The sequence below is a fragment of the Platalea leucorodia genome (assembly GCF_965183815.1).
Source record: "Platalea leucorodia genome assembly, chromosome: Z".
Lineage (NCBI taxonomy): Eukaryota > Metazoa > Chordata > Aves > Pelecaniformes > Threskiornithidae > Platalea > Platalea leucorodia.
In genome coordinates this window covers 10,361,909-10,389,505 of record NC_138858.1, presented here as the reverse complement: position 1 = coordinate 10,389,505, position 27,597 = coordinate 10,361,909, and the positions used below count along the sequence as shown (strand labels likewise).

General features: G+C 42.1%; 1 protein-coding gene across 15 annotated transcripts in view; it reads left to right on the top strand.

Annotated features, from left to right (window-relative positions):
* Positions 1–2,058: 2,058 nt before the first annotated feature.
* Positions 2,059–27,597, top strand: part of LOC309603012 (ubiquitin-associated protein 2-like) — an 80,258-nt gene continuing 54,719 nt past the window's right edge. For 9 of the 15 annotated variants that reach the window (XM_082337290.1, XM_082337289.1, XM_082337288.1 and 6 more), the window contains exons 1-2: positions 2,059–2,131; positions 25,219–25,358. In XM_082337290.1, coding sequence (XP_082193416.1) covers positions 25,260–25,358 — 99 coding nt within the window. In that variant the 5' untranslated portion in view covers positions 2,059–2,131; positions 25,219–25,259. Of the gene's footprint in view, positions 2,156–2,270; positions 2,373–25,218; positions 25,359–27,597 lie in introns of those variants that run through there. The other 6 variants (XM_082337294.1, XM_082337293.1, XM_082337295.1 and 3 more) reach the window with 4 other exon arrangements.

The window sequence follows — 27,597 nt, the reverse complement described above, 5'->3', positions numbered from 1 at the left end:
GGAGTCCACAATGCTTTTGTCCTGGTATCCTTGTTTAATTTTCTCCTATTCCAAATGCTCCAGGGCTGGATTCCGTGTGATATTCGGAGACACACTCCAGCTGGCACCACACCATCTGACTACAGCATCCCAAGAGCTCTCAGCCTTTGTTATTGCGTGCTGCACATCAAATACCCATCTTGATTAGCAAAGGAGTGCCAAGTCATGATGAAAGAATGCTAATAATACTGATTAAATCTGCACAGATTATGGAGCCGCAGACATGTTTGTCACAAAGCTTGTGAAACTTTGTTTAGAGCTATAATTATTTCCCTCCCCCCAATAGTAATAAAACAAAATATCAACAGCTGCCTCAAGAAAATCAACTCTACCTGTGCACTGTTTGGTCTGAATTTCAATTTAGCTCTAAAGGACCTTCGATCTTATTGCGAAAAGATGGGAATACGGAGGTCTTGCTGCTTCCGAGCAGCAGGAACTGTCCTAGCTCCAGCCCATCTATGTAATAAATATCAAGGTCAGTCCAGGACGCAGGCCGCTTACATCTGTCTACTCTGTCTAAGCAGAGAAGACAGAAGCATGACCACCACTGATTAATTTTCAGATATTGCTTAAGTAAAATGAGATTTGATGCCCCTTCTACTTATGTGGTGAGTATGGGCTCAAGGGACAGATGATGAGCAAACAGCAGTAAAGGAAGTAAGACCCCAGAAAAGGTCAAAAACCATGGGGCATATCACTGGAAGCACTGGGGGCTGAACAAACAGTCTGCTATCTGGTGCCCCCATCACCTTCACCAACCCTGCCTGCTCAGCAGAGTGCTGACCGGGGACTAATTTCCACATAGGCTAAGCGAGCCCTGCCTTAAAATGCCAGGTCTTACAAAGAAGGGATGCCAGAAGGGTACAACCGTTACATTTCGGGCAACCAGAGGTGCTGTACAGAATGAGAAAAATGCACAGCAGGAAAAACCCTAAATGGAGAAAGTTCTTTTTTTTTCCTTGGCTCACAACCTGAAACTCCTCTTCTTGGGGAGTCAAGCAACCTTCCTTTTTTGCCATCTGTCCGGTCATTGTTCAGTTTGGGTTGCCAGGAGCTGCACCAAGTGCTCTGACATACCTCTGCTGTGGAACCCCTTGCCGCTCTCCCTTAGTCCCTAGCATTCTCTCCTTGCCCTTTTCCTCCTGTGGTCCAGCTGTCCTTTGTCCTGGGATTCTTCCATGTCAATGGGGTTCCTCCCTGTGTCCAGCCTGGCAAAAGAATGTTACACTTAAAAGAAATTAATGTGAACACAGAATTGGTTCCAATTTCCTGATCGCTCAGGCATTGGTCTCAGCAACTGTGGAGAAAGAACGTGGAGCCTTTTGATTCCCTAGTCATGCGGATTGTTTGGGATATCAAATAGGTCTGGGATGAAGCCTGCAGGAAAACAATCACTAGAGAAGGAACAAGGGAGCTCTAGAAAGCCCAGAACCTGTGTCGCCTCAGCCTGAGCACTGTCTGGGACTGAGGCACCAAAGGTAATGAACGTAACCTGGCAACCCAAACAGGCTTTAATCTGTGACACGAACCGCTTATGATCCGTCCTGCCAAAACCCTATAGGGCAGAAAATAGAAGCCACCTTAAAACAAGAAGCAAAACCTAAAAAAAGGTCCAGGTTCGAACCAGCGGTTCGAATCCAGCGGTTCCTGGTTCGAACCGCGCCTTCGGCCAGCGAGTGAGGCGCTGAGCCGCGGTTCTGAACGCTCGCCCTGCTCCTAAACCCGCCCCGCCGCGGCCCGGGATCGCTGCCTCCCCGCGGCCCAGCAGAGCCCTGAGGCGGGGCCGCCTGTTCCCGCAGAAGCCCTTCCCGGCCGGGCTCCGCCGCCGCGTCAACCCTCCACGGAGCGACCCCGGGAGCGGCTGCGGCCTTCCCGAGCGAGGAGCCAGCGCCGCGGCCGGCCGGGGGCGGGGAGGCCCCGCGGCCCCGCACGGAGCCGCTGCCTCGCCTCGCCTCCCCTCAGCGCAGCCATGGGGCGGGACCAACTCCCTCCCCTTCCGGTCACGTGAGGAGGAAGAGGCCGGCTTCCCCCCGCCCTGCTCACGTGGTGCCGGGGTAGGCGGAAGGGCCGGTGGATGGGCGCGCGCTGGCGGGTGTGTGAGGGGCGAGGCGCGCGGGTGAGGCGGGGAGGGGGGAGGGGGCGGTGAGCGAGCGCGCGCGCGGCGTCGCGTCACGAGGAGGGGGAGCGGCCTCGCGCGCGCGTGGAGGAGGAGGAGGAGGAGGAGGAGGAAGAAGAAGAAGAAGAGGGGGGAGGGAGCGAGCGAGCGAGCGAGGCGCGGGGCGGTCACGTGACGCTGGTGGGCGCCGCTGCTGCTTTGTGAGCACATTGGGCAGGTACCGCGCGAGGCGGGGGGGCGCCGGGGCCGCGCGCGCCCGCAGGGTCCGGGGTGGGGGGAGCGTCCCCCCCTCACCGCGCGCGCCCCTCTCCCGCCCAACGGCCCGGGGGCGACCGTTGCTCCCTCAGCGGCCCTGAGGCCCCGGGACGGGGCCCGTCGCCTCCAGCGTCCCTCGGGGGGACGACGGGCCCCGTCCCGGGGTCGTTTCCCTAATCCGGTGCAGAGCTTTTGTCCGGGGTCGTGGGGGGGGATGGCGGTGTGTGAGGGGAGGCGGCTTTGCCCTACTTTTCCTGGCGGACGCCCGGGGGAAGCTTGGCCCTGCCCTAGATTGCCCCCCCCCCCCCCCCCCCCCCTTCCCTCCTCAGGGGCCGCTGAGTAGGCCGCGGTTGCGGGCAGCTCTTGCCCTCCTCCAGCCACGGGCTGGTGTGAGGAGGGGGGAGCCCACCCGACCCCCGCTGGGTGCTGGGAGGGGTGGGTTAGCTTTCCGCCCTCTTCCCTTCTGGGGAGGGGGTCCTGCACCCCATCCTCCGTGTTTCTCATCTCCTCACAGCTGGGGGGGTTTCTCTCCTGATGGGTTTGTGCTTCTCCTGGCGCTGTGGGCTGTGAGGAGGGAGCGGGGTGCAGCCGGACCCCTCAGAGGAGAAGCTGGGCTGGTGGAGGGGGGTGTGCCTTCGGGCCCCTTCCTAATCTCCAGTCAGGCCAAAGGAGGGCCGGCAGCACGGGAAGGGAACAAGTGGGTGAATTAACTATTGATTTGTGCCTTGTGTAGGGCTTTACTTCCATGTTGTCTTTTCCCATCTCCTTCCCGGATGCTCCCTGGCTGGTGGGGGGCGGGGTAGGACAGCCGTGTCACGGTCACAGCCACAGAATTCACTGACAATAACATCTCAGCAGCAACAGTAGGTTACTTGAGGACATGGCGATGAATGAACCGTTCTCTCTGTTCACCTGCTCTGCCTAGTCCTTCCTCACTGCTGGTTACGTTTGGTTGCTGAGAACTGGAAGTCAGTGCAGAGCTTTGCTATTGGGCTGGCTTATGTTGCATTTAAAAAGAGAAAAGAAAGCTCTTCTGTGTTTGCTCTTGTTGCTGAAGAAAATTACAGCAGGAAAGTGAGCTGGTAGAAACCCTTCTGTGAGAAGCTGGGTGTGGAAAGGGACCTGGTGCACCTTTGAGCCTGATGGCAAGGATGTGAACTCTGTGATGTGAAATAGATCTAAAAATACGTGCTGAGATGTCTGCAGTGCTGTTGAATGCCACCTGGGAGCTGCTCAGGGTGAACCTGGTTTGAAGCTTCTCTCTTATAGGTGTGTTAACGTCAGGAGCGTGGACACGCAGAGCCCTCTTGGTTGCGTTCAAAAGAACATGCAGTGTTGTGGAAGAGAAACTTCGGGTTTGGTGTGGAGCTGTGTAAGGGGAAGCTCAGGAGGGCCAGCCCGCTTCGTCTCTGGCTACCAAGCAGCAATCGGTCCACAGTCATCTCAATTTGAGTAACAGCTGAGTGCTTATAATACAGCAGCAGATCAAGGCGATAGCCTCTGGGGCGGCGGTGGCTGCTGAAATGGAGGGGCTGTCCTGGCGTGAGAGCAGCTGTTTTTTTCAAGGAGAGAAATTGGAGCTGGATGTGTGTGAAGGGAAGGGAGGGGGAGGATGTGCAGGCCTGGAGGAGCAGCGCTTGCTTGAAACGGAACAAACGGCAGCGACTCAGCCTTCTGAGGCTTTGCTTTTTTAATATTTACCAGGCCCTTTCAGCAATTCCCTTGGTTATATCACGTTCGCTAGTGGAATCTGGGTTTGGATTCCTACCTGGCTGACTCAGTATTTATACCTGGGCCCAATCTCTCTGTGGTGGTTTGACCTAACTTGTTTAAAGAATTTATTTTTAACCTCACACTGGGTAACTTGAAAGCAAGCAAGGCTAAATCACTTTGCAGCGTTAATGATGTTTTGGGACTCCTGGAGGGTTACATGGAGAAACTGGATTAACTGGTGTAAACGAATTTTGATGTAGAGTCTGGAAAATGAGCCAGCTTTTGTGTTTATAACCTCAACAATCTTGGTAACTTAAAGGAGGGAGGGAAGAGTGGGAATTGGGCAAGCTCTATTCTGCTTTGTTCTAGTTGCAGTTTTATCAGTGTATTGATTTAAAAAAGCATTTGTAGTAATAAAAACACGGTCATGGAAATTCAGACATTTAGGCCATTTCACTTGCATTGTTTTGGCCAGTCCTCAAAAAACCTCCTGGTGCCCCTCAGTTGCACAAGGATTTGCGCATTCGAGGGGACTCTGGAGTTACAGACTCATCACTAAAATCTTAAGGAAGCTAAGGGAAAACCCAACAAAAAAATGTCTGTTAGCAGAAGCTATTAATTTTAAGTTTGGGGTTTTTTAAGCTCTTCCGATTTTTAAGCTACCGTTTTAAAACTTAGAAGCAGATTTTTGATGTTTTATATTTCTTCCATGAACTTCTGTTCTATTTGATGCTTTCCTCATAGAATGCCATTCTTTTGTATGTTTTTCTATTTGTTGCTGGTGTCCCCCTAGTGATACTGATCATAGCAGAATAATATGCTGATTATTAGTGCTTGAGAAATGTATGTATCATAGACTGTTAATACTCTGTTAATAATTAGTATTGATAGTATTACTATTAATGGTAATGGTTACTTGCAATTTCAGTTATGTTTAGTACTTGTAATTTAGTAATGTACTTGGAATAGGTTCTTCATGAAAGAATAGGAATACAACTTTATATCTTTTGTTAATCTTTTTATTTATCTTTGTTTCTTATTTGGTTAAAGCACATGAGCAGGACTCTGAAGACCTGCGTTCTGCGCTCGGGTTTGCAACAGCCTGGTATGACCTTGGTAAAAGAGAAGCCAAGTGACTTGTCCCCTTTATGAGATGACAGATTAGAGAAACTCAGTGTTGTATTTGTGTTACTTCAGAAGTATTGAATGGAAGGTGCTAGAGGAAATACGAGTAGTATCTGCTTCAGTGCTGTTATTCTGCTGGAGCTTTTTGTTGAATTTTTTTTTTTTTTTTTTACCTGATACAATCTACTCACTTGTAGCCCATTGCGTCCTCTGTGCTTTTCAGAGAAGACCTAGTTTGGACTTGTACTGTTTTTCATATAACTTCCCTAAACAGGTTATGTTCATTAAAGTGAGAGCCGGGATGAAAGGTGGTGAAGTAGCTCCCTTGCAGTTACTTAAGGTTCATATTTTACAAAAATTGTACAAAGGGTTTCTCTGTTTTGCTCTAACATGAAAGTCCACACTCTTTAAAAGTTTTGGCCATCTGAACGGGCAGTTTGTCAGAACTCCCGGTCCACCTGGGGCTTCTGCAGTCCGTTTCACAGGTGTGGTACCTTCGGCCCTTCCCCCCCACTACTCAATGCTGCAAAGAGTAAACAGTGACGAAAGACGGATAGATTAGAGGTGATACAGTCTGATGCCTGAGGTCTCATGGCTTGCTCAGCTTGCTTTTACTACATCATAACTATTTTGCTGAGCATATTGTTTTATTTATGTTCTCTCTAGATGGTAAAACTTCTAAGATAGGTTATGTGAGCAACTTTGCGCAGTTCCCTTGGATGGAGTTGTTCCTACTCTCAGTTCTCTTGAAATTATCTTTTTTTTTTTTTTTTGGTCCAGCTGTCTTTGTGAAAGCTGCAAGATACTGTGGCTTCTTTTGAAGGTAAACTTGTCAAGCTTCTTTTCCTCTCCCTCCCCAGCTTCTCAAATCAGTCTTCCAACAGATGAGCTTGGAGGAGTCCTTAACCTGGCTGAGTGTAGCATTCTGCATTAAAAACAATGAAATGTTTCCCATATTTAGAGAGCTTTGATCTTTCTCAAGACTTAAGGTTTGCCTGAAGTAGTACTCCTACGGTGAACTTTATGCTTTTGGTTTTTTTGCTTTATCATACAGGAAACACAGTTTATTCCAGATCTGCAGAAGATGCAGGTTCAACAGAATTTGTGTTACAGAATCATTTACTATTTGAATCCAAAGTTAAATGAAGAAAACACAAATACTCTCTTAACCTCCAGATTTGAATCATCAGTTTGCATGTTTTTTAACCCAGTTTAAGGGGCAGGGGGGCGGGAAAAGTCTGTCTTAGTCTGCTAGTCAGCCCTGTGGTTGAAGGTGTAGTATTTGAATTCAGTAGCTGTGATCATATTCCTAAATATTTTTAATGGTTAACTGTAGGGAGAGGAAGTTTTTTTGCAGTTTTACTGTGTGTGGTATAGGTTTCATCTAGAACATTTCAGTTGTATTTCTTATGACTAAAATACTGTTCCTGGAAGTAGGATGGTGCTTTAGAGACCATATTGAGATTGCTTTTGAGCAAAGAGGAAGAATTTTTTTTCCTACTGTATTTGTTTTGTTAAGTGTTTTAAGGATGGTTGATATAATAATATAGAATGAAGCATATAGCTTCTGAAAGCTTTTTTGTTTCCTCTTTCTGTTTGGTTCTAAATGTTAACTGAATCACAGCTATTTTATGTTAAATACTTGACTGATATCTTGTATTATCACATTGTCCATGTTTCCCTGTATTTGAAGGCTATTGCTGATTGAGTTTTTTCTTTCTGCATTTACGTTCTTCCTTGCTTTTGAAACTTGCATGTTGTCTTAGATGCGGTTTCAGCAACATGAATCTGAAAGGAATCCTGGTGCCAAACTCTGCTCTGCTGTCAGGCTGTACATAATATATTGTATTTGAGAAATCCTGGTCCGTGCTTTTGATGGGTTGTACCCCAAGGGACAGATGTCTTCTGTTCCTGGGCTTTAATTTCAGCTTTCAGTCACACGTTCTTCAGATCACTGACTTGTGATCCATTTTGAGACTGACATAAGAGGGACCTAAGTTACTGGCGTTAACTTTGGGTGACTAAATGTGATGAGCGGGAGCAGTACTGCACTTCCCGGTCTTGTGCTTCACTTTCTTTTATTAGCCACTGAATGAGTTTCTGAGTGTTTTGAACATGGGGTAAGTGCCAAGGGGTAACTGTCTGAAATTAAGTTTAGAGAAAGATGGAAATAACGTTATGAGCTTGGTGAAGGCAAGTTAATGAGCATGCGATAGTGGGGTTTTTTTCAGTGTTTGGGAAAACCTTGTGGCTTCTGATATGCATCCTCAACCTGTTGGGTTTCTTTGCTGCTTTTTGATGTCCAGATAGCCGCCATGTGCAGGGACCTTTCTCTGTGTCTTAGGAAAAGATGCTTATTATCTTTCTTGAATAGTTCTCCGTTATGACCGCCAGTATAAAACTCCTTGCAACTTTATACCTCTACTCCAGTTGTCATTGTTTACCATTTTATCTGTTGATGTGATAGTGTATGTTGCTGGATTTAAAGTCCCAGTGACTTTTACCCTGCTGCTTTAATTGAAGATAGACATTCACTTGGTTTTCTTTATATGACCATCTGAGCGGAAGAGCTAGAGCTTAAGAGTTGTCTCTAATGAAGCTTGCGGGGCATTTTTGAGAACAGCTTTTCTGTTATAGGACTTCCTTCCCTTTTTACTTCACTTAATCACAGACTGGCTGAGGTTGCAGGGACCTCTGGAGGTCATCTTGTCTCCCCCTGCTCTATCAGAGCCACCTACAGCAGGTTGCCCAGGACCGTGTCTGGATGTCTTTTGAATAACTAATTTATTTTGAATAAATAGCCAGTGCTTCATCACCCTCACAGTAAAAAAGCATTTCCTAATGTTCAGGCGGAGCCTCCTGTGTTCCAGTTTGTGCCCATTGCCTCTGGTCCCGTCACTGGGCACGGCTGAAATAAGCCTGGCTCTGTGTGGGCACCTTCCCTCTGGGTATTTATATACATTGATGAGCCACCCCCTAAAAAAAAAAAAAAAAAAGCTTTCTTCTCTAGCTCAAACTACTTGACATAGTCAAATCTGTAGTCCTTCAGGCAAACTCAAGGCCATGCGTTCTTACATGCCTTTGAGAAGGAGGGGGATTAAGGACTGAATTTGGTAGGGGTGGTGGTAGCAGTAATTCATGACTTTTGATAGGTGGAGAAGTGGGTGGGTTTGGGATACGTGTTTAGAGAAAGTGCTGTGAAAATGCAGTGAGAGGCATTTTTGTAATCCAAATAATTTCTGTGCTTGCAAATAAGGAGTAATTGGCTGTCTCGTTTCTAGCTGAGGTGAAGACTATAATTCAGCAGTTCTGTGAGGGAAGAAACAGGTCAAGCATTTGATTGTCTGATAGTGATAAAATTGCCCAAATCCTGTATATGTTCTGTCCAGGAATTGTGTGGATTGTAAATGATGGTTTAAAGTACATAAAACATTCAGGAGAGGTTACGCTGAGTTCTTAGTGTACTTCTGCACACGGGGCAGTTCATTTTATGAAGCTATGTGCATCAAAATTATTTTTAGCAGTACTTTTTAATGAGAGTAAAGCCAAAACTTTGCAGAATTACACAAGTCCTGGTAAATTAGAAGTGAACTGGATCAGCCTATTTTTCCTGTTCTTGCAAATCCAGCCCCCAAATCCCCAGGACCCCCACAACTGGGTTAAAGGTTAAAATAAAGTTAGATGGTTAAAATTACTTCATAGTTAGCGATATTGAATCTGAGAAGTGCTGGGTCGGCTCTTTTAGTACAGTCCTCTGAAATGAAACATCAGTGAGATTTAGTTTCTGCTAGAAAACCTACCTCAAATATTTATATGACTTATCTCTCTTGCTGATTCTGTCGATTGCTGGGGAGTGCTTTTGAGTACTTCAGTCATGCGAGAGAGGGAAGTGAAAATGTATAACTTTTGTGTTTCTTCTCAGTAAAGAAATCCATTAAAATAACTGATCAACAGAAGGCATCCTGAGCATTTCACTGGTTATGAAATGACCTACCTATTATAAAATGTAATAAAACATAGGGCAAGAAACCGCAGAACCATCCCTTTTCAGTTGATTTTAATATCTAAGCAAAAATTGAGCACAAAAACATATTGAGTGACGGGTCTTACCTTGCAGGCCAGAACAAGCAGGTTTTGTACATTTGAGTCAGACTGGTAACTAAAACCTTTTCCACCTAGCAAAAAAGAAGTAGCTCTTTGGGATTGCAGCTGAATGTAGGAGAGAACAAATGAAAAGAGTTTAGCAACTGGAGTTGACATTGTTTTCCTTGCCAGGACTTTGTTAAGGAGTAGTGGGTGGCCCAAGAACTGGTTTTGTGGTTGTAGGTCCCCTTTATTGACAGGCCCTGACTGAAAAGCTGGCATGCAACTCTTCCTCCCCTTGCAGTTGCTCCATGGTATTGGAGAAAAGTTAGGATCAGTTGCTAGCCTGTTGTTTTGGTGGTATGTTCTCTCCTTGACTCAACAGACAGGTCCTAATGCAGTCTGTAGAGGGAGAGGGACAGAATGAGTTGCCTGTGGAGGAGCAGGAGGAAGATGTGGCTTGGGGGTAGTTACAAGACAGGTTTGGGGTGGGGGAGAAAGGGGGGAAGAGTTTTGTATTCTTGATCACTGATATGATGCGTTGCTACTTTGATTTGTTTGTTAAAATCTTCCACAGTTTGGTTCATGGCAGCAGAAATCAAATCATTAATGCTGGGGTGCCTTAGGTGTGTCTTTACAAACAAACAAACAAACAAAATTCCTGCTTTGATGAACTGCGCTGAAAGCGAGTAATGAAATAACACCAAGAGTGATGAGCCCTGGTGAAATACCTGGGGAGTGGGAAGGGGTCTCTGTTCTCCACATCCCTTTTGGCTATTAAATCTGCGTGGTGAATTATTTGACCCTGTGACTGTGTTTCAGTCTTCTGAAATAGTGTTGCTCTGTTAGTGTGTAGCGGCTGGGCCTTCAGTAATGCGAACTGGAAAGTTGTGAGATTATTTTGCATCTTACTTCTCCTGGTATTCCTATAAACGTATTTTTGTTTTGCATTTATGGGTATGTGTAGTGCAGCATTGACGAGTTGCCTTTTTTCCCAGAAGTTTATATATGAACAGACATGCTGTGAAATACTGTGAAAGCTTTTTTAAGATAATCTTTTTGTTCTTTTTTAAGGGAGAAATGTTGAAGGGGGAGGGGATAAGCTATCTCTTCTGGCACTCTAACGGTGAGGAAAGTTAGCTCTGTCTAGAGATTCACTTAGTCCTTCTCTTGAATAAAATGAGACCATTACCACCTTACATTTCCTGAAAAATTTCAACTTCAGATTACTCAATTTCTGTGCCAGGTGAAGTGACCTCACATAAGCATAGCTCAAACACTGTGCTAAACTTTGCTAAAATGTATATCTAAACTCTGCTTATTTTATTATAGTTAAAACCTAAAAGCATTCAGCCGAAGACAACATGTAAGAGACTGAAAATAGAGCTTTAGACTAGATTGGTTTATCCAAATGTATGTTTGGGTATTACGACTCTATCGTATTTTATACTGGTATGATATTTATGTCTAGAGAGGTAAGGAGCCCTGCTTTCTTGAAATCTTAAAGACCAGCTTGGAAGAAGTGGTATGCTTAGCTCTTCCAGGACTTGTTGTGAATTGACCTTCCAAGCAGTTCAGCTTCTGGGATGTATCAAAGCTTGTTGAAATACTGACCTACAGTATTTAGTCTCCACCCCTCTTTTTCAGAAGTTGTATGTATTTTTAAAATGACCCGAATTTCTAATTAAAAGAAAAAAAGTGGAAAGATGCCCTCAATTTCCTTGTCCAAAAACTGTATAAAATTAAGATTTTGTTAAGTTTCAGACCAGTTAAAAAGAAAAAAAAAGCTTCCCAAAAGCTCATCTTAAAGAAGATGCTTTGAATATTTTCCAATTGTATTTAAACTCAAACTATCAGAGCTCCAAGAGTCTCAAGGTTAAACAAAGCATTGTCATGTGTTTCTGGAACTTAGGCTTTCAAGTCTTTTACAGCAATTGGATATCAAACTAAAGCTCCGGAATAGTTCAGCCAAAGAAATACTTGTTTACAGTGTAAGAATTTTAGATTGACATCCGTGTACTTCTAACTCTTAAACAACAACTTGCATTTTAGTCATGTTAGAATCTCTACTGATGAGTGAGTTCCAGATAAACATTAGTTGCCTCTGAAGCGAAGTTACAGCCTTTTGTGGATTCACATTAGTGTATAAGGTTGGTGGTGTTTTTTTTTGTTTGTTTGTTTGGTTTTTTTTTTGTTTTTTTAACTTACCGGGTTTAATCGTAGATTTTCTTGTAGCTTAACATCATTGTGTTCCTTGGGCTCTTTGTTTTATTCCTTTTTTAATTTGATAGGAATGGTGATAATTCAGTTGAGCAAAGTTTTTTGTTCTCAAATGTGCTTCCATATTAGAATATACATTAAAGTCTAACTGATCATCTCTGATATGTAAGGCCTTACTCTTGGTGTTTTGTGTTCCGGGAATTTTCTGGGTTTTATTCATTGTGTATAGAACATTTGAGAACTTAGAATCGTTTTAAGGGAAGTTCTGTCTCTGGCTTTGGGAATGAGATAATATATTTAAATGTGCTTTTTCCTTCCCTTTCTTCTTTCTCTGGCAAAAAATTCGGAAAAGAGCACAAAATGTTTTTCTTGGATGTATTCGTAACTCTTCGAATGGACTTTCATGAATAAGTGGAAGTAAAAATTCTACTCCTTAAAGCTGCTGTTCTCAGCAGTTGCATGTATACTCAGCAATGTTTAAATGCAGTGTATTGAGAGCTGTTTTATCCCATTCTATCAGTCTCTTGCATTTGATCCTGCAAAGAAATTCCTGTGGTGTAGTTGTGATCTCACAGTAACTCCCATGACAACAAATCTCAAAAACTCGGACTTCATGGCAAGGTTCTTTTGGGATATCAAAACTAAGGTCATGCTCTGCCTTAGAGTTTTAGAGCACAGCATCAGGGTTGGTAAGTATCATTTTTCAAATTTTAGTCATGGGAAAATGGAGGGACCAAAAGGGCAATATCCACTTATATGAGGCTTGTATGCTTTCAAAAAACCACCCCAAACCCTTGCAGAACTGCGAGTTTCAGTGTCCTGAAGGTGAGACAGTGAGCAGCCTTTTAGCAGTTTACTTTCTGCTGGTTACAGCTTTGGGGGAATGCTGCCCTCTTAACTGTGTGTGGGTCTTGGACTTTTTGCTCTTGTCAGAGGAGGGATGTAGAATGACGAGTTGCATTTTTCCTTTTACGATTTTTATTTTCACCTTAGTCTAGTGAATCAGGTTCTTCTTACTAGTTTTCCAAAGGCCATGTTTTGGGCAGTGTACTCATTGAACTCAAAAAACAGTCTTCGTGTGTTAAATTGAGAACACATTTAAAACATCATGCAGTTCTGCATTTTAAATTTGCCTACCATTGGTTTCTCAGTTTACTTACAGTGTCATCTTGGCTTTTGCAGCAAGTGTGCTTAACAATCCCCTGTTGTGCTAGAGTATTTATATAACATTCTGTAAATGACTGAAAAGTATTATTGTGATTAAAAAGCTTTACTTAAGTTTGTAATGCAATTTTTAAAACTTGTAATAATTTATTTTGGTCATCCCTTCCTCATCCTTTGCTTGACTTCTGCATACATACGGCTTTTTTGTTTGCTTGGAGAAAACTGATGTTTATCATCTTCTGCTGAAATGGTTTTAAAGATTGTCATTGCCAAACCATTTGTTCAGTGAAGTTTTTGTAGGTACAGTATGATATCTAAAGCTAATACCTGTAATATTTTGGTGCTGTTGCTAGAGTTGAACACCGCAGTTAGCAAGATACGTATTCCAGGTGCAATCTCCGAATTCACATGTGTACTGAGGGTGAGGTGCTGCAATTAATATAAATAAGCTAACTGTTTCAGAAACTTAAGATGTGAAGAGTGCACGTCCCTTTTCTTTCAAAAGTAACTTCATCTTGCAGCAGAGTGCTTGGTCTTTTAGACTGATGGTAAAATAAGCAGGTGACTAATATCTTCTTGGGGTGTTTTAGAAGACAGGTTTTCTACTTAGGTGTTTTAATATTACCTTGCACAGTATATAAACCTGGCATACCTCCGTGGAATCAGGGGCTGTTAGGTTAGTACAGCATAGTAATGAATAACCCAGCAGAATATAAAAATATGTTTAAAAGGGAATGTAAGCTTTAAGAAAATAAGTGAATAAATTTCTGTGAAGAGGTATTTCATAATGGGCTATCAATAGGAAGGATGTTTTGAAGAAAAACTTTATATTCTTATTCAGATTGTGCAAACTTCAAAAAAATGATTCTTTGCACTTTTCTTCAATGTTATTATAAGCTAGTCTGGCTTGGGAAGAAGTGGTGGAGGAGAGTGAGAACCTCCTGCTGGAGACAGAAAATGTGTGGGAGCCAAGCAACATTTAAGTCAGTCCAGACTTGCAGAAAAAGGTAAAGATGGGGGGCTGGAGCAGTGACTCTGGGTCTTAGAAGAAGCCTATGGGTGGTTCCCCCCCCACTTATGTTGGAGAGGAAATACTGAATTAAGTGCAATAAAACTTTGGGCAGTTTGACATCACATGTGAGCAGCTTGTCTCCTGGGTATCTTCTTTAAAAAGGTTAATAAACTAACTAAGAAGTGGGAGATTAATTTCAGTTTGCTTTTTTTAATATTAAACACACAGGAACAGCCTGGATGTCTTTATTCCTGCTTGTAGATTTGAATTCTGTGTGGATGGCTTTTTATTTACTTGCTCCTTTCTAGCGTGTTCTATGTTTGAAGTTGTAAAGATTGTTAATCCTTCATCTCGGTGGATAGCTTGGTATTGTTTTGGTGCAGATCAGGTAGACCTGACCTCACGTAAACTTCTAGAATGATGGAACAAGAGTAAGTGAATTTACACATGACACCAAGTTGAGAAGTTATGATAATGAGTAATGCTCAAAATCAAGTGGTAAAGCTTGGGGTAAAACCAAGTTTTATGACCGAAGCAGGTCAAGATGAGGATTAGTATCAAAGGAAAATAATAAACCCTACCTTGTTTAGAGCTAGACAACAGTCATGACCATAGAAGGAGCAATCCGGAGCTGGCAGAGAAATAAAAATCATCTCTTACAGCTTTCAGTTCTCAGTGCTGTTTCTGTGGCTGCTTGTCTCTGAGCACCTGACAGTAAGTTTGAAAAAGCAGTCAGCTTCTCGCAGTGTTTCACTTTGGAAAGCTAACCTGACCCAGATGACCATGAGTTTTCATCAAGATTTTATGCACAGTAAAAGCATAAGATTGAAATGGAAGAAAACCTTTAATAATACTGCCTTAGAAACTATTGTTTCTTTTCCTCCTCCTGGAACTTTATATTCAGTCTCTTATACGTCACTGCGAAAAAATTAGGTTTTTATTTTGGTGGATTCTCCTCTTGCCTAAGATGAACCTTGAGAAATATCATCATCTGGGGGAAAATTATAGAAGGGTGTTGTAGAATATCTTACTTTACTTAAAAGAGTGTTTTTTCAGCAAGACTCTGGGTTTTCTTCGGTTTTCTGAGTATGTGAGCGTATCGCAAGCAGTGATCTGTACTGGTTGTCTTCCCTCAGTATCTAGTTCAAGGAGCAGGGCTCTGTACAGGTGCAGGAATGATACCTGAGCTCTTTGGTGTTGCTACCAAAACTCTGAAGCTAGAATAAAAAATCTGATATCACGAGGTTTTTAGCACATTTTATAGATATAGCCTTACAGATTACTTAGTGCATTTGCGTTTATATCACTTGCGGCTTGTAATTTAACCATTGCCTTTTGTTGTGAGTGTTGTAACGTGATCTCATCAGATCACTCATCAGTGTCGCAAGTCCAAACTAATCCTCCCCTCCCAAACTTTTTTTTATGGTAGCACTTTCTACTTTGTTCCTCGTTGACAATTTTAGTGTGAATTAACTAGGTGCCCTTTTTTTGATGCAGTTGAGTGTGTTTCCGCCAGTGTGAGAATGTAACAAATGTCTCTGCTCTTGCTTGGCTATTTTTAGTCCTGTTGCTTGTATCTGTTTCTATTCAAAGAATTCCTTTGGAAGCTGTTCCAGGAGAGCGCGGTACGGCGACGCGGGAGGGAGCCGGAGGGGGCAGGGAGAGCACAAGTGCCAAGCGTGTTCGTGATCTGGCAGTGAGTTGTCCGACGTCGAGGGCTGCTTCCTATGTGCCACCTTGTTTACAAGAACCCTGCTCAAAGCGAATTCCTCCTTCTGGGTGCTGCCCTGGCTGCGTGGCTCCCAGCTTGTGTTAGCTATTTCATTCTGTCATTTGGAGTACCTGGATTTCAACCTGAATATTCTTACTGGTTTGTTTTTCTGTGTAAACAGCAATTAATTTTAGGAGCTGTTTAGATATGGGGCGTTACATCAGAGCAAATAGCTGAAATATGCATTTCTGCAGTTTAATAGCCAAAGATGACAGTTCCCAGTACTTGCCTTTTTCCCTGCTCCTGTTACTATTCAGCATCTTTTTTTTGTTCTGGTACCAGTTCAATCTGGATTAGCATTCCTAGTAAGTTTTTTTTTTTAAAGGTGTTTTTTTTTTTTTTTTTGTTACTTTAACAGTTTGGTTTTTTTTCTCCTTTTTTGCTGTTGCATGAATTACTCATCCTGTGGCTACAGCTAGCTGTTGATTGTAATGGTGATGATTGATAGGGGGCTGATCCACTGAAGGTTTGGGGTTTTTTTAACTGTTCTGTCTTACGGTTGGCACTATTGGCAAACTGCAAGCCTGAAGTGTCCTTGATGCATTCTTGTAGCTCATGTTGTATGTACTGACATAGCCCAAGCTTAAACTGTTTCAAAAGTGTCCTGCTGACATTGTCGCTAGAGGCGTGGGAAATGGTGGTTTTGAGACAAGTTGGTCACAGTTAATACAGGAAGGTCATAAGTCCTGTGCAGCTTTAGTGGTGTTCTTTAGTCTTATCTGAGATGCTTTGACTACTTAAATAATTTTTTTTCTTGTAGTACTGATAGCTTACCCAGAGTGTGACCTGAGATTATATGTCCTTCCACGTATTCTTTGAAGAGAACATCTGTAACTTGTTTAGTTCATACTCTGCAGCTGTTTCCTCACCTATATGTATATATGTATATGTGTGTGTGTGCCCTGAGCTCACCTGGGCTTCTAGCTGATCCCTGAATTCATCTTGGACAGACTGGAAGGTTGTGCAAATTACTACATTCTGCAGAGGCTTTGCCTTTTGTTTTTTTTTTTGGTGGAGTGAGCCATCTGAAGAACTTACAAGTCACCCAGGCCTGTCTTCCTGGACAAGTCTGTCTGGCTTTCCTCCTTTCCCCCTCAGAGGGAATGCTGAGTTTTAATGAGCTGGCAGAGGGAGCAAGCCTTCTCAAGGTGGTGCTTTTGATAGGGAAAGGGTGGATGTTTAAGTGTGCTATTCCTGTGAAAGTGAAATTGAAAGATGACCAGCAGAACCATCGAATATTTAGTTGTGTGTACAAAACCATTAAGATTGCTTTTGCTGGCTAAATTGTTTTAGGGTAGTTTGAGTCTCTAGTTTGATGCCTGAAACTGAATGTAGACTGTGGCTGGGGGAAAGGACTGTATTCTAGATTGCTGTAAGTTGTGTTAGTCAGGCTCTCCTAATGTTGGTTGAGTATAGCTTCCTCTTGTTTGGATAGAAGCATCTCCAAATTTTTATAAGTGTATTCTTCACTGCAAGTTACTGAATGCTAACAGGTATCCAAGAGGCTGGCCATTAGTGTTCCTTAGTAAAGGTGATACAAGTCTCTATTTTCCCACTGGTGATCAAAAGTATATATGTGCCATAAGACAGTGATATATTCAAGGTCACTCTCTGCTGGCAGAGTCCCTTCCTGAGATGTTTTTAGTTTTTAAAATGCCTACAAGGCATTTTTAATGTTGTTTTTTTTGGGTTTTTTTTGTTTTTTTTTCCTGTTGTTAAGTGCAGAGCACCTGACCAGGATCAAGTCTGGCAGTACTGCATCCCAGGAAAACAAAACATGAAACCTCACGTTTTACCTGTGTTATAATGGTACATGGCTGCTGAAATGCAAGTTCCCCTTCCCGCATGAACTTGATCTCTGTCCCTCGTGTCAGATTCAGCAGCTGTATAGCCACATAGTTTTCCACTGGATAAGCTTATTCAACTGACTTACTGTTTTGTTTTAGAGGGTTTAGTTTGCTCTTGGGTCAGCTCACTGAACCAACTCCCTCTGCAGCTGCACGATCGTTAGTCTGATTGAAGGGAAGTAGCAATATTATGTGGTTAAGGAGTAGGGGAGCAGGTATGCCATTTCTGGTGACAGCTTGCAGTTGCATGGTATTAGATGTGAGATGAAACTTCATTTTAACGGAATAAACTGTTTGGGTTCTACCTGCACTATGGATTGAATTTTGAATGAATGTATAGCCAGGTTCTAAACAGGAATTAAAATTCTAGTCACTTTTTTTTTTGTCCCAAGCTCTGCTCAGCCGTCCTCCACTTGTGTGTGACTTCGGGAAGGCTCTGTTAGTTCTGGCTGCAGAGGGTAATGATTTTCAGCCCTGAAAAACCTGCTAGTTCAGTTTTTTCCTCAGCTGCAATAAACTTTTCCTTCTGTGAAGTACTAGTTAATGATTTTTACAAGCCTCCTAGTTAATGCAGTGTATAATTCAATCTGACTATTTGTTGCAGGGGGTGACTAGGCTGTAGTTCGGCTAGCTGCTGCTTTGTTGGAAGTTGTAGACACTGTAGTGCCCTTTCACTGGATGCTGTTCGGGAAATCTTAGGAGGGAAAACACCAAGGGCTTTACCTTTTCTGGTTTTCTTCATTGATTGTTCCATTTTTTGGGGGGGATAAACCCAGAGAAACAGTTATGAAGAGGAGATTTGCAATACTGATGGTTCTTCACCACTGAATGTAGCAGTGATGGAATAAACAGAGAGTATACTGTGTATTGACTTGGCTAGCATTTTCTCTCCTTAGGCCAGAAAATAAGAGAGCAGAGGACTCGGAAATGGAGGTGTTCCTTTCCTGCTGTAGCAAGAGGAAGTAGTGTGTGCATGGCTGTGCAAGCACCAGGAACCACCTCTGAGCCACAGTGGTCTCCGTATGGTTCCTAACTTGAGATACTGAGTCAGTTGACAGTTCAGGACAGCATACGGTGTGGTCAGTGATGGGAATGCATTCTCTCTTTTACTTTGGTAGCTTTTGGAGAGGGTTCACATCAGAAACACCTTTTCTATGACAGAAGGCAAGAAATGACGTCCTTCCATCAAAGTTGACAGGAATATGTATTTAATTCTTCTTCAGGTCTTAGAATATCAAGACAGGCCAAAGCTTTTCTTAAAATATTCCTCAGCAGAGAAACATACTTCAAAAGTGAACTTGGTGTTGCCTCTTCCTCACAGGATCCCCATGATTGCTGCTTCTGAAAGAGAATTTTCTATATATTTCTGCGTGGACCAGTGTAGCCTTTTTTTTTTTTTTTTTTTTTTTTTTTTTGTCTAGTTCATGGCAACAACTGTGGTCTGGTCAGGATTATGGTCTAGTAAGATCTTCTAGTTCTGAGACTGGTGCTTAGATAGAAAATACCATGCAGTTAGTCTAACTGGGTCTCTGTTACTTAAAGTTTCATTACAGTCAATGGTAAGTGCTGGTAACTAGTGCATCTTGCAGGTCTTTGCAAACATGGGGTATGTAATTAGTTAGGACAGGGAGCAGGACTTTATTCTTTTTGCATGTGGAAATCCAACTGGTTGCTATCTAAAATGACGTTCTTCTTGCGGAAAGGCAGCAAAGGATGAGAACAGTGACTTTGTCTTAGATACAGATATCTGAAACATAAGGTCAAGTCCTCTGAAACATCTAGGACATTCACGGCCTTTTGATTGTCCAGAATCACTCAGGAGGGTTGTCTTCTGACAGCAGCAGAGCCTTGGTTGAGTGAAAGATAAAGACCTACGTGAAAGTCAGTTAAGCTTCTCTGATTTTAGTGCAATTTTTTTTTTCTCTTTTAAATACTAATGAAAGTTGAATTTGGGGAAATTTAGGTTCTTCCTTCTGAAATTTTGGTATGAATAAGGGCACTTTTTCCCTCTAAAGTTTGAATATTTATAAAGTAATGATGAGGGCAAGTCTACTGGATGTTTATTGGGTGTAGTTGGCAGATTTTGATTAAAGCTAGGATAATCACCAGTATAAACTAAAATGTAAAACATGTCTGTTAGGTAGAGACACTGGGGTAGTAGCAAAGATAGATATTATAAGATTAGAAGATTTTTTAAAATAATGTTAATGGTAATACATAACTTTCATGACTGAAACCTGCTCTACTAGTGGAAAATCTGCACTGTTCAGTGCCCCTTCCACATCATGCTTTTGAGAGGGCCTCTGGATACATGACCAGCCTTTGCCAAACTCCAGTCTTTTGAAGATGAGCACTTCTTTCTCTTCCAAAACAATGCTGTCTTTTCATTTATTTATAAGACCTATTTGTATATTTCTTTGTCTTCCTTTGTATAATGTTTGCTTAGGAATACCAATCCTTGAAATGAACATTTTTTTTTTTAGATTAGGGTTTGTTCTTAGCTAATTATAGATTGACTTGGCAGATTAATAATTTCAGCTAACAACTTGGTGAGTTTTAAGAAAGGTGGGTAAGAGTATTCACTTGTTTATTGAGTACGCTTTGCTAGCACAACTGGAAACGTATATGTTCGTTTATATGCTTGCGCTGGTACTCTGGCCACTCCCAGCAATCTTCTTTTCTTGGTAAAACATGGGAGCATACAGATAGTACAATTTCTCTCTCCTGTGGTGTTCTGCCAGTGACGCAGGTCTACTCCTGGCCATCAATATTCTTCCTATTTACCACAGAAGACTGTAAGATGAGACATGAATCCTCCCAGGATCCATAAGCTCAGGTTCAGTATTGTTGGCTTGGGGCAGTACAGACACTGAGCAATCAGCACTGCTCCTGAGGAACATCTGACTTTTGCAAACTCTTTTCCCCTTTCAAGCAGTAATAAAGGTGGTGAGATTCTTTAGACAACAGCACTTGAGGGAAATGCATTGCAGCGATGCTTTGCAGACATAATTCTTTTCCTCTGCTCTTTTTCCTTGTTGTGATGCCATGCTACTGCCATAGCAGTAAGATCTAGACTCATTGTACATGTACAGCAGTCATGCCATCATGAGGCTGTGTCCTGCAGCCTTTTCCTCACCCTGTCATTGTGAGAAATCCTTGACTGAGTAGCTTTGTGGTTAGAGTATAAAAAAGCAATCACACTTTTAAGGTGTTCACAGAGATTTCTGCACAGTGTTCTTTATCACAGCTCCTTGTCCAGAAAGTCAAGAAAATAACTTTCTTGAGACTGCCTCAGGAAAAGAATTGAAACTGCAAGTATTTTGTTCAGCCGATGGAAGTGAACATTTAACTTCAGAAGGATTCTTGAAAGTCAGGTGGTATTGCAGTGCGTGGTCTTTCCCTGAAAGTTCACCTATGGATTTACTGCGTTTTGTGGGGCTTGCCACCCTGTCAAGTCAATTTGTATCCTGTATATCTCTAGCTTTTCTGACTTCTTTGAGTCTAAAAGGACTAGATTTCTTGCCGAAGGAAAATTGCAAAGAGCAAAGAAAGCATTATGATAGCTTTAAAAACCTGTTTTTTGTGTTGATATGCCTTCAGCTACTCCTTGATTCTTTGCCTTCCTCTTTTCCTTCTAAAATCCAGAGCAAAAATCCAACTAAGTGTGTTGAATAAGACTTATGGTATTGGAGACTTTGGGAGGAGGTGGGATTTGGTCTCCTCAGGAAAGTTGAGTGTTGAGATACCAACACTTAAATACTGCTTTTGGAAACTAGAATAATTGTTGCCATTCTATCACCGTCTGGTGACGGCTTGTTATACAATATATATCTGCTGTTGTAGTGTAGGTTCTTGGACTAAACTTGCTGTACCGACAGAAACACTAGAACAAACAAAACATTGAGATTTGGGATGATTTTCCTCTTAAATGCTTCTGTTGCTTTCCATTTTTAAGTCTAAGTATTTGCCTTACGAGGAAGTGCTGAAATTTGAATTCCTTAGTGCTTGAGAAGCTGAACATACTTGAACCATTTTCTTAACTACTGATCAAAGGGTTTTTTTTGCTTTGTGGTTTTTTTTTGTTTGTTTTGTTTTGTTTGTTTGTTTTTAAAGTAGAAGCAAAGACAACCTTCCTCTGGAGATACCAGATTACATTAGTGAAAAAAAGGTTTACAGCAGTCTTGTGCCTCTTCTTTTTATTGTCATGAAAGAAAGTATGAACACATTCTTTACACAACAGTTCTGGGAAGTCCAGTCTCTAACGCTTTCTCCTCCTTTTTTGGTAGTGCTGTGGGGGTCTGTTTCATTTAATGCGCATCTGTTTCTTCAAAATACAACTGTTTTGGCTGCTTACTAGAGTTGCAATGTGTCTACAAGGTCAAGTACTAACTGCTGATGAGGGACTTCGCACTGAGCCAGACCCTGACATGGAAACTTAAACATCTGCTTGTCTGAATGCTTTTTTTGATCTTTATTAAACAGATTTTAATTAAGAGTTGTCTTCCTCCCAGTCTCAAATCTTCTTTCCTCATTTGATCTGCAGTTAAAAGTTTGTCAGTTTGTGATATCCTACTCATTGCTATGACAACAGCCTGCCAAACAGACTTTAATATGAGGAATCGGAGAAAATAAGAAGCTGCTTTGCAAGCAAGGAAATGTTCTTGTTCAGCTCCATCTTATTAATTAATAATATCCCACTTAATGGTCGAAACTGTAGTCACTAGGGTAATTTGAAGGCAGTGGCTATCTGCCTCCCTTCTGCCTGCTGCTTCGGTACTCTAAAGTAGGTGTGGTAGGGTGTGAAGCCTCAGCCCGGCGCGGTGAAGGCATGCCTGTGCCAGGGAGGTGCGATGTTTCCCTGGTCAGTGCGCCGTCGGCGGCAGAGCAGAGCCCTTCAGCTGCTCCTCGTGCACGCTGGGGCTGGGCTGGTTTCTGTGTCTGGACACTGCCTGTAGATAGTGGGAGCCAACTAAGGGGAAATAAAATAGCTTTATTTTGAAAGCTCTCTTTATATCAAGCTGCCAGTTGTACTTCTAAGAAGACTGGATTATGTCTCAAATGATTATAACATGTCCATGTTGGCTTGATGAGGAACGTCAAACTGAAAGCGTGTTTCCGCACTTGTTTGAAGCAAGTGCAAGTCCATACTGCTGCCAGGAAGAGGCTCTCACCTTCGCTGGTTTTCTGCTTTGGACCTGTTGCCAAATTGTGCTGCTCGTGGGCTGCCTGGTCAGCAAGATGAGGATCTTCTTTAAAGATCCCATTTTACTGTTCAGGTTGTTTGGCTCCGTTCACACCAGCAGGCTGATCTTGCTGTGCTGCTTCATCCCTCAGGTGTGTTTCAAACATCTGTGTGCCTGCCTTTTTCTTTAAAGTATCCTTTCATCCTGAAAAACAAACATGGCTTAAACAGCTGTGGCACGGAGACACTGTAAAATACATGTTAGGAGACAAGGAAAAGACACAATCCTCTTCAGGTACCGTAGGTTGCCTGGCTGTCAGAAGTGTAGGCTATAGTTCAGCGTGTGCTTTACAAACAAACAGAAAACTCTTTGTTTTAACATGTGTGTACTGCTGTCATGTCCAAAACATGGATCACAATATTTTGAGTAGCTTTGGTGAGATTAGAGAAAATAGCATTGAAATGTATGTTGGAATTCCTAGGTACCAGAATCTGTGTAAACATGATGTTAATTCAGAAGTGATAAACAAGTTGAGACCCCATAGAGTTATAGTTTCTCAATGCATCTTAAATCACAGTGGGCTAATTCCAGACAATCATATTTGAAACTATTAGCTTGTCTTTCAGAGAGGTTAGTGCTCTGTCATGTTCTCTGTTCAGGGCTTTTTTTTCATTGCTCATTGTGCTAGGTTCAAATCATGATGAGATGACCGATATTTAAAAAACAACCAATCAAACAAACAAAAACACCAACCCCGAGGTCATTATTAGTCTATATAAATTTAAGTTTTTGGATGTTGGCACTCCAGTCAGCAAGGCTTACAAAGCAGATTTTAACACAAAGGGCAAAAGTACTACTGCCAACTCAACTGAAGACTGTCCATAACGTGTTTAAAGTATCAGTGGGCAGCCACAACCAGATAGTCAGCGATAAGCGTTGAACTTGCTGTTCAGCCCGTCTCCACATCTACTTAATATTTTGCTTTCCATAGAACATGTTGTCATGAGCTTGAATAACTTCTGTTTTGACTGTATCTGGCTTTTAGGGTGTCAAGCTCAGTGCTCTGAAGGCCTGTGTGTTGTGGGGCTTAGAAGACAACAAAGTTAGCCTGCCTTAAGAGACTGGGAGACAGATTGGCTTTGGTGAATAGATTCATAAAGCTGGAGAAACACAGTGTTCTAGTTCAGCTCATACTACAGTCAGTTCCTGGTAAAGGCAGGCCATTGCTTGTTAAATATGCAAGAGTTCATGGAAATATACTTTCTCCTCAGACTTTATTGAATGCTTTAACGAGTACATAAAGAAATTCAATGTCAGGGTTCAATTTTGGCCAATGAAAGTGTATTTCTGAAGTGAGAAAGAGACTTAGATGATAATGGGGTTAATTGTCTTTTAGGTTCTAGATGAGGCTCCTGAGCATCGGGAATTGGTGTTTAAACTGAGGCATCTCATTGCCACTTTAGTTGTTGAGTACCAATTACTTGTGAATGCTAGTGAGCAGTTGGGTATTGAACACATCCTGTCCGTGCAATCACAGCAGTTTGCTTGGTTTTCATCTGAGTGTTATTGCGCATTGAACTCAGTGCTAGCCAGCTTGCACCAAAGCTGCTGTCCTGACAAGTTGCATTCAGAGGCACGTTCATACATTGGGACAGCAGTAAAAGCTCTTTGCTGCTTGTTTGCACATCTCCTTCTGCCCAGGTGCACCACTTGCACGTTGTCCTTAGTTCCCTAAATTTGCAGTTTTACTTCCCAGTGTCATGGGGACAGAAACCAAGCAGTTGACTGTGACTGTTCTGACCAGCTGAGAGATCTGTTTCCAGTTATCATAGCTACTACAAACCATACTCATCAATTAGCCTTGTGTTAGATGCTGTACAAATGCAGGGGGAATAACAAATTTGTTGTTTCAAAGTAATTTTAATGCTAGAGGATGAATGAGAATGAAAGCTGACTGCCACAAATGGGATAGCATTGATGTGTGTGCGGGGCTTGGGTTTTCTTTTGGGTTTCTTCGTTGCCATATGACAAAGGTATGTTTAAAGCAGGGTAACCGGTAGTTTTGTAAATAATTTCAGTAAATATGAGGGAGAACAAAACAAAAATACTGGCTACAGAGGCTGGATTTAAAGGCAAGAATCATCATTTCTCTTATAAATGAGAGGTGAGAAGTAGAGAGGGTGTTGGCCATAACCTCTGTTTATGTGTGGGAAGGCAGTTTGATGGTGGGGAAGGGAGGAACTGCCTAGTTAGTGAATGTGATTTTTGCGTTAGTGTTCTGAGTGGGTATGGGAGTGTTTAAATTCCAGGCATCAAAACAAGACAGCAGGTATTACAGAAATTTAAGGAGTGATACAGTTCGAGCTGAAATTTCAGTAGAGTAGCAGAGAGAAAAGTCTGTATGTTAAATGACTGGAACAAGCTGTGAGGTTTAGATGTTGTCTGGAAGTACAGATGTAGACAGATCCCAATCAGCTGGCAAAAATGCTTTTTATCCCTGCCTTTCCCCCTTTACTGTAAAGACTGCAATAAATCCAATAATAGTGTATTAAAGCTGCTTTCTCAGGAGTCTCTGTATAGAGTTAATGGTAAAGGCAGGAAGAGTTCAAGCTACTGCATTTATACATTATCTGAGTATTGAATCAGTACCCTGCCTTAACTCATGCTCTTTTTTTTTCTTTTCCTTTCAGATTTTCTATTTTGTACATACATTGTTTTGTATATACTGTATATGATGACTTCGGTGGGCAGTGAACGTACCCGGGGCACTCGGGACAAAACGCAAATTTCAGCCACACAGCCAACGCAACCACAGAAACAAGTAGTACAGGTACGTGCTACTATATCATCTTCTTCGAGTTAAAAGTTGAGCATGTAATGATATGCATTTCTTCCCTAAGTAAAAAGTGAGAAAAGATGGGGGGAAGAATCATGGTCTATTTTGGAAGAGTATGTTTGATATCTCACTTTAATTGCTCAGTAATCCAGCACAGCATTAAGTTGTTCCTGTATTCTTGGCTCTAAAGGAGCTTTGTGTTCTTCAGCAACATTTCCCATCAGTGAGGAATTCTATGTCTATGCCTGTGTCAGGATTTCTGTCCTGTGACCTCTGTGTCCTCAGATCTCAGCTCTTCCATATGCCAGCCTCAAGATGCTAGAAGATTTCTAGTCGGTAGAGGAATTGGGGTGGGTGGGAAAAGCTTTGTTAGATGCATGCTGTGTTCTACAGCATGATTCAGCATTATCTGCAAGTTACAAAATCCTAAAACTCTTGTGTAATGTCCTCACAAAGTGAAATGAAGATGGTCATTTGCTAGCGGACTAAAATTATTTTGAGTATCTGCGAGATTGAAATTAAGCTCTTACCCCATTGTCTTGATTCTCAGCAGCAGAGTAGTTGTGTGCTTGTCTGGGTTACAGAGAGTGCAAAATGTCTCTGCTCCTAGCAACTCATTATTCTCTTGCCATGTACTTCTCAAAATTAGACTCAATTCAAGAACTGAACTGATGCCTCAGTTCTCTGCTGGCAGAGAATGCATCAATCTAGAGATGCTCCCGTGGGAAATTGTGTCTTTTATTGTTTTCTAGACTGATCTTTAACATGGAGGGGCTCTTGTTCTGTTTTGTACAGTATTAATTATGTGAGCTTGAGCCCTTATCATCTCCTTGCGCTGCAGCCCTTTGTGTAGTTGTGATTCATGCTAACGTGTGGATTTAGAAAGTGACTTTCAACAAAGTTGAATTTGTTTTTGTTTTATAACAAGTAAGGCTGCAGAGTGTAGCAAGCAGGTTGAGAAGTGGTGGTTTCCCCTTTTTTGACATTTGCAAGACAGCAGTGGAGTACTCTGCCCAGTTTTGGGTTCCCTGGCGCAAGACAGACGTGGGCAGATGAGAGCAAGTCCAGCAAAGAGCTGCGAAGATGGCCGAGAGGCTGGAGCATAGGATGAATAAGGGGTGGCTCAGGGAACTGGATTTGTTTAGCCCTAAGAAGGCAAGGCCGCCTTCTATTCAGGTACCTCATGAAAGGGTATAGAAAAGGTAAAGCCAGACTCTTCTCAGAGAGACAATGGTACAAGTTGGAACACTGGAAATTCCAGCTGTTAAAAGGAAAAAAATTGTTTACCATGAACACGGTCATGGATTAGAGAGGTTGTGGGACCTCTGTCTGGCCCCGAGCAGCTCCTCTGGTGGGGCATGCTCTCCGTGGGAGGTTGCACTGAGTATCACTGGAGGACCTTTCCAACCTATGTGATTCATTGATTTTAAGCATTAAGTCTTACAGACCTTTTTCTGTGTTTTGTCCGCTTATTCTACTTCTTCCATAATAGATACTGGTTTGGTCAATTCAGTGGAAAAGATGATTATTTAATAAACAGCAATTGTGTTTTGGGGCACCATATTTTTTTATTGTTTAGCTGTCAGATGGACCTTCCTGGTTGGTTAGGCTTTACAGATCAACAGAAATGTTTGGGATTTTACTGTTTAGTCACCACTGATTTGATTTTTCTGAATGTACAATAATGTTACTTTCCCAAATGGAGATTTCATTGTCATAATATCACATTGATCATCATTTAAGTTATTTAAGAAATTACATCGCAGTTCTTTTGCATTGCTTCTGGGTAACAAATATACTGTTTTATTATAAGATCTCCATACTTCTGTTTTCTGGTAGTTCAAAGTTAGTTAAAAATTTCCTTCACTCTCTTATGCCACAAAGATAGTATATCTTATAAGGTTGAGTAAAGTTTTAGTTGTCTTAAGATGCTACTATTTTCTTAGTCACAATTAAAACTTAATTATACTCTTTTATAGGATACTACAGTGTTACTTGTAACGATGGTGCCTTAAAAATAAAGAAGAACCACTTACTGGGAAAGAACCAAAACTTTTTGTGACAATGATTTGATATTTGTGTAGTAAACACATCTTGTGGGTTTTTGGTGGTTTTTTTTTTTTTCTTTTTTTTTTTTCTTCCAAGTCTTCAATTCCATCTGGGTGTAATCCACTGGCATAAATATTAGCGATATTGCCCTACTCGTGTTTCTAAGCTCTCTGCTTACACAGGA